The sequence below is a fragment of the Empidonax traillii genome, unplaced genomic scaffold (assembly GCF_003031625.1).
Source record: "Empidonax traillii isolate 1590-97213 ecotype Southwest subspecies unplaced genomic scaffold, ASM303162v1 scaffold1973:size63974, whole genome shotgun sequence".
In the NCBI taxonomy this organism is placed as follows: Eukaryota; Metazoa; Chordata; class Aves; order Passeriformes; family Tyrannidae; genus Empidonax; species Empidonax traillii.
Window position 1 is genome coordinate 22,835 of NW_020957166.1, and position 6,915 is coordinate 29,749.

General features: G+C 64.8%; 1 protein-coding gene across 1 annotated transcript in view; it reads right to left on the reverse strand.

Moving 5' to 3' along the window:
* USP43 (ubiquitin specific peptidase 43) overlaps positions 1-6,915 on the reverse strand; it is a gene marked incomplete at its 5' end in the record, with an annotated part of 14,779 nt that overhangs the window by 985 nt on the left and 6,879 nt on the right. Inside the window, 11 exons of the mRNA XM_027909180.1 lie at positions 56-166; positions 900-1,049; positions 1,599-1,947; positions 2,109-2,238; positions 2,330-2,407; positions 2,752-2,855; positions 3,123-3,234; positions 3,353-3,515; positions 4,166-4,289; positions 4,382-4,517; positions 5,553-5,645. Of these exons, the coding sequence (XP_027764981.1) occupies positions 56-166; positions 900-1,049; positions 1,599-1,947; positions 2,109-2,238; positions 2,330-2,407; positions 2,752-2,855; positions 3,123-3,234; positions 3,353-3,515; positions 4,166-4,289; positions 4,382-4,517; positions 5,553-5,645 (1,550 nt within the window). The remainder of the gene's footprint in view (positions 1-55; positions 167-899; positions 1,050-1,598; positions 1,948-2,108; positions 2,239-2,329; positions 2,408-2,751; positions 2,856-3,122; positions 3,235-3,352; positions 3,516-4,165; positions 4,290-4,381; positions 4,518-5,552; positions 5,646-6,915) is intronic.

Below are 6,915 nucleotides of genomic sequence, written 5' to 3' on the forward strand. Positions count from 1 at the left end.
TCAGGAGGGCTCGGGAGGTCCGGGAGGCGGAGGGGCTTGCGGGGCTGAGTCTCACCGTTCTCCTGGGCGCCGGAGGAGCAAGAGGGGTCGGGGGCGGTGCCGGGATCCGTGCCGGGGTCGGTGCCGGCCAGGCGGAACAGCCAGTGCCCCGGGGGGGCGGCGGAGCCTGCGGGGAGTGGGGGGGGGGGGCGCTGGGCCGGGGGCCGTACCGGGGGGTCCCGCCGGGCCACAATGAGGAACCTGGGGGAACCCAGCGTGGGGAGCGGGGCGGGGGATCGGCCTGGGGGCGTTGCGTGGGCATGTAGGTGTATGTGCACATATGTGCAGATGTACGGATGTGCACACGTGTGTAGGTGTGTGCACGTGTGGGGGGGTTGTGTGCACAGGCATGTAGGTGTGTGCACACGTGTGTGTGCACATGTGTAGGGGTGTATGCACACACGACCGGGTGTTGCAGGTAGGTCTGTGTGCACACACATGTAGGTCACACGTAGGGGTGTGTACACATGCAGGGGTACGTGCACACACATGTAGGGCTGTGCACACAGGTAGGCGCGTGCACATATGTGTGGTGAGTGTGCTGTGCAGGGTGCTGTGTGGCCACAGTTCCAAGCACACGTGTGTGTGCCCCAGTGACTCTGCACATGGCAGCACTGTGTGTGACCGTGTGTCCACGCACACGCATGTAAACCTGTGAGCACTCAGCTGTACTGTCCATGCCTGTTTGTGCACACGTGTGCAAGGGTGTGCACGTGGCTGTGCCGTGTGTGCTCAACACTGCCTGCCGGTGTGCATGACATGCATGTACATGGGCAGGCTTGGCTGTGCACACACGGCTGTGCCCCGTCCCGGGGGCGGTGCCGGGGCACAGAGGCTCAGGGAGGTGGGTGGGTGCTCACCCCTGACGGAGCCGCCGGCGGACACGGCGTGGCGGCGCTGGTAGAAGAGGATGTAGGCGCTGCGGGTGCTCACCTCCGCCTCCCGCACCCCCTCCACGCGGCTGTCGTCATAGCTGTACCACCGCCCGTCCAGGGCGTTGCAGCAGTAGGCTGGGGGTGAGGGGGGCACGGGGTGAGGGAGGGGTGCAGGCTCTGCCCTGGGGCAGACAACCTCCCCCGCCGCAGCTCCAGGGTGCAGTGGGGAGCAGGAACAGAGACACAGTGGGGGAGCAGGACGCTGCTGGGGTGTCTGCCCTGGGGTGGCTGCAATGCCATCCTGTATGTCCCCTGCACCCCAGCTCCCCTTTACCTTGCCCCATGGCCCCCCAAACTCCATGCCACGGTCCCCCTGTGATGTCCCCTAAACCCCGTGCAGTGCCCTCCACAATGTTTTTGCCACGCTCCAAGGCACACCCTTCTCCAGTGCCCCCACCCTCATGCTGTACCCCACGGCACAGCCCCCATAGCCCAGCCCCATGCCCCACACCACAATCCTGCAGGGCACCCCCAGCCCCCTGCCATTCCCCGCGGCACCCCCAGCCGTGCCCCTAAACCCCACACCGTGCCCCACAGCACGCTCTTCGAGGTGCCCCCAAACCCCACACTTTGCCCAGCAGTTTGCCCTCCCACCCCCACGCCCACGCCGTGCCCCCCACTCACCGGTGTAGTGCCCCCCCTGCATGCTGCCGTGGTGGTTGCAGACAGCGTACAGGTCGTAGAGGTAGTCTCGGGGGCAGCCCGGGGGCAGGCGGAGGGGGGGCTGCCAGGGCGCCCAGCGCCCCAACAGCTGCCCCCCGGGCTGGCCCCGCTGCGCCACGTGGGGGGCCATGTCGAGCCCCCGCAGGGGGAACCTCACCAGCGTGGTGAGTTTGTGCCGGTGCTCGGCCACCTGGCGGAAGCGCTTGAGGTGGATGATGAGGATGTCGGGCAGCGTCCAGAGGCTCAGCTTCACCGTGCCCTGCTGGGGCACCTTGCAGTGCGGGCAGCGCCAGGCATCGTCCGGGGCCAGCTGGGGACACCACGGCGCCATCCTCAGCACCCCCCTGTCACCCCCACCAGCATCTCACACCCCCGCAGCCGCCGCGCCACGGGTGGGGCCTCGTCCCGGTGGTGGCTCTGCCGGGTGTGGGCAGGGAGCAGGCGCCCACGCGGGTGTGGGGTGCCCCGTACCTGCTCCTCCTTGGTGTAGAGCTGGAAGCACTCGTCCAGCGTGCAGCTGTGCTGCTGCCGGTGTGCCTGCTGCTGCAGCCGCACGCTCTCCGCGTCCTGCACCACCTCCTCCTGGATGTTGCCAAAAAGGCTGGAGGGGGGGGGGCAGGACATGATTCCGGTCAGGGAGGGTGGCCTGAGTGCTGGGCTGGCCCCTCCCGCCCTGGGGGCAAGGGACTCACCGCTCTTTGGTGCTCACGTCCCACTCCACCGTCAGCTTCACATGGGGGGGGCCGCCTGTCCCGCTCAGCTGCAGGGCTCTGAGGGGGAGGACGAGGCGAGATGTCCCCCAGAATCCCCCGTCCCTGTGGGGCCACCTCCTTGGCCGCTTGTGGTGGCAGGCAGGGACAGCCACCACCTCCCTGTGCACCACCCACAGTGGGGACACTGGGCTGGGGACGCAGTGCTGGGGGAGCAGGGTGACCGCCACTGTGGCCATCTATAGTGACACTGGAAAGCCACAAGGGACACCTTTGGCCGCCCATGGCCCATGGACAGCACAGCCACCACAGGAACACTGCACCCATCCATGGTGCCACCACTGGCCACCCCCAGGGGGTGAGGGGACATCCTGGGGACAATCCCGTCGCTGCAGTGCCCTTACCTGTCGATGGCAGGGTGGCAGAGAGGACGGGGGTCCTGCGGGGACAGGTAGATGCAGGGGGCCGAGCCCCCAGCCAGGCGAATGCGGAAAAGGGCTCCTGTTCCCTGCGAGGGGAGAGGGGGCTGTTGAGATGTGGGGGGGACAGAGCCACCCTGGCCCTACAGCAGCACCTGTGGGAGCCAGGCTCTGTGACATGGGACACAAAAACGCTCCAAAAACTGAACTGCTTTGGTCCCCAGGGCTGGGTCGGCAGGGGACATCCTTGGGGCCAGGGATGTGGGGCTGGGGGATGACCTGCCTGCGGTCACCACTGTAGCCGGTGCCAGCAGCCCCAGGAGGGCACAGGAGTATCCCTCCACACCGCAGCTCACCTGTGCCCGCACCTCTCCCCGCAGCAGCGCCCGCAGCTGGGCCAGGATGCTCTGCTGGAGCTGCTCCCAGGAGATGCCCCGCTCCTCCCGCAGCACCAGGGGCGGCCCGAACCTGGGGACAGGCAAGGGGGGGACACCGGGCTGAGGGGCACAGGCGGCTCCGGGAGGACACCCCGCGCCCCATCCCGCGGCGGGAGGGCAGGGCGGGGTCGTGGGAGGGGTGACGGTACCTGGCGAGCTGGGGGCCGGCGCCCGCCGTGTTGCAGAGCAGCAGCAGGATGCGGCTGCCCGGCCCGCGGTGCAGGCAGTCGGAGGAGCGGGCGGCGGCGGGCGGCAGGCGCGGCCCCTCCGGCCGGGCCACCCCGGGGGACGCGGGCAGGCTGCGGGGGCACCCTGGGCAGGGCGGGGGCACGGAGGGGCTCTCGTTAGTTAGTTAATTAGTTAATTGGTGCGATGCGATGCCCGTGCTGGGTCCCTGCCTGTGCTCCCTGGTGTGCAGCGCTGCCTGCACCTCGCGCTTCCCACCAATCACAACCCGGGGGGCTTGGCCCTTCCACCAATCACAGCAGAGCACGCCTGCCTCCCACCAATCATGGGCAGTGGAGAAACTGCCACCAATCACAGCAGAGCACACCCGCAGCCAACCAATCGTGGGATGGGGGCAAACAAGGCTCTCATCCAATCACAGCACAGAGCACACAGCTCCCGCCAATCACAGCAGAGCACACCTGCCTCCCACCAACCACAGCTAAAGGGCTCTGTTTCCAACCCATCCCAGCAGAGATTTCCAACCAATCCCGTCTCCCCCAAACCCAGTGGAGCACTGATCCAGTCAGAGGGGATCCACCTCCCCACCAATCCCAGCAAAGGGGATCCACCTCCCCACCAATCCCAGCAAAGGGGATCCACCTCCCCACCAATCCCAGGGGCGCTCCTGCCCCAGCCCAGCCCAGCTCCAATCCCAGCGCGGCACAAGCCGCTCCCAACCAATGAGAGCAGGGCAGGCCTGCAGGCAGCAGCCAATCAGGCCGCGGGGGCGGTACCTGCACGGCGGGCGGGGGGCGGCTGGAAGGCGTAGAGAGGAGCTCCCTCCCCGGCTGCTCCCAGCTCCTCCTTGTCCCCCAGCGAGCGCAGGAAGCCCCGCGGGGACACCTCGGCCAGGATCACCTGTGGGATGGCACCCAGCACCCTCAGCATCACCAAGGGGTGGGGGAGGGGGTGCGTCCCCCCACCCTGTGTGTCCCCCCCCCACACGTTACCTGCTCCGGGGGGATGCACCCCTCCCGTGCCACCATCTCCCGCAGGTCAGCCACGGTGCCCAGCAGCGGCACGGCCAGTCCCACCCGCACGAAGCGCCAGCGCTCGCACTGCAGCACCAGGGTGACGTTGAGAGCCCTGGGGACACCACGGGGACACGCTGACACACCTCGGCCGCGGGACACTCAGCTGTGCTGAGACCCGAAACCGCTCACGACCACCACTTTGGCCACAACAACCCCCTGCAGCACCACAGGCTGGGGACAGGTGGGGGGGACTGGGACAGGCAGAAAGGGACCTGGGGGGACTGACTGACAGCAGCTGAACATCAGCCAGGGTGTGCCCAGGTGGCCAAGAAGGCAATGGCACCTGGCCTGGCTCAGGAACAGGGTGGCAGCAGGAGCAGGACAGGGATTGTGCCCCTGGACTGGGCACTGGTGAGGCCTCACCTGGAGTGCTGTGTCCAGCTCTGGCCCCTCAGCTCAGGAAGGACATGGAGGGGCTGGAGCAGGGACAGAGAAGGACAACGAGGCTGGGGAAGGGTCTGGAGCACAAGTGCTGGGAGGAGCAGCTGAGGGAGCTGGGGGGGCTCAGCCTGGACAGGAGGAGGCTCAGGGGGGACCTTCTCACCCTCTGCAACCCCCTGACAGGAGGGGGAGCCGGGGGGGGTTGGGCTCTGCTCCCAGGAACCAGCAGCAGGACAAGAGGGCACAGCCTTGAGCTGCCCCAGGGCAGGTTTAGGTTGGACATTGGGAAGTTCTTGCCAGAGAGAGGGATCAGACACTGGAATGGGCTGCCCAGGGAGGGGGTGGAGTCCCCGTCCCTGGAGGTGTTTAAGGTGAGACTGATGTGGCATCAGTGCCATGGGCTGGGTGACAAGGTGGGGTTGGGTCATGAGTTGGACTGGATGATCTCCAGGGTCTTTTCCAACCTAGTTCATTCTGTGATTCTGTGACCCACTGGCACAGCAGCTCCAGCTCCGGGCTGGCAAACACCCCATGGACACAGCTCCTGCAGTGGGTTGCTGTCATCCATCCCCAGTGCTGCCCCCAACTCCCACATCAATTATTTACCCCAAATTATGTCAGTGGCTCTGGTTGGAGCTGACACCCTGCCGGGTGGTGGGTGTGCCCCTCATTTTACCACGACTGGGGAGGGGTAGGTTGGGCTCACCTGGTCTGGCGCAGGGGGATGGGCAGGGAGATGCATAGGAAGGGGTCGAAGGTGTTGCTCTGCTTCAGGCAGTGAGGGCATGTCAGGGAAGACCTGTGAAACATGGATGGGGAGCATCACCAGAGCAGGCACAGGCCCCCCTTAGTCTCCACCCTGGGGCTGCAGTGCCCTGTCACTGGTTCTGCACCCTGGGTACCACATCCCACAGAGCTCAGGTGGTCCCAGCACCACACCGGATTGGCATGAACCTCCTGCCAGGGTGAGGCACCCCAGCCTGTACCTGCCTGCCCAGCCCAACGGGCTGCCCAACTCTGAATCCTAACAAGGGCACCCACAGTAACTGGTGCTAGAGAAGTCAGAGAGAAATGCCAGGGCTGGGGGATCTCCCGCTCTCATGTATGCAGCCCCAGAATTCCCCCACATCCTGCGCCCTCTGCCAAGGGCTGGCAGAGTCTGGGGTGGCTTCTGGCTCCTGGGGGCTTGGGGTTGACCCCAGACCACTTGGGTGAAGCAGGGACAACGCCTTGGGGTGCTGGGAGGGAACAAGACCCCTGCTGATAAGCAGGGCTGTGGCTGGGCTGCAGGGAGGAGCAGTGATGGGCAGCAGAAGGACATCTGCCTGTGACAAGCCCCAGGGTGTCACCACAGCCCTGGGACCACCAGCTCTGCTCACCCAGGCCCTGTCTGGAAAAACCACCATCTCCAGGGGAGCCCTGGGGACAGTGAGGACTCATCTGCTCTGCTGGGATGTCACAGGGCCACCCTGGAGGAGCAGGTCCCCTTGGAAGTAGGGACCATCCCATCTCCCACTGGAAACTGGCTTAAGTGAACTTTTAATGCCAACCATCACCTTACCACTGATTCCTTTTTAATTCTGGTGTGGGTTTTTTTATTATTATTATTTTTTTCCTTTTCTCCCACCTTTATATTCAACAAAAAGGGGGGAAACAAATTAAAAACCCAAACTGAAATCCTGAATGCTTGTTATTTGTCACCTTGAAGAGCCACTGAGCTCCCCGGGAAGCAGCCACACAAATTAATAAATCCCTCTGCACACACACAGCTCTGACACAGGGAAGGGAGGATAATTAAAGTGCCTTTTTTTTCTATATATAGGACAAGGGATTAATTGAGAGAGGAGGAAAGGCTTGTGACGTCAGATGCATCCTCTCATGCCTGCAATGCCATGGCACAGGCACAGGGTGGCCACACGCTGGCCCTCCCAACATCCTGTGAGTCTCAGGGGGATGAACATGTGGGATGTCCTGTGCAGGGACACCCTTATGCTGGACTGCTGGGACAGGCTTGGGAAAACCCCAATCCTGAGCCCTGTGACAGAACCACAGAATGGTTTGGGTTTTTG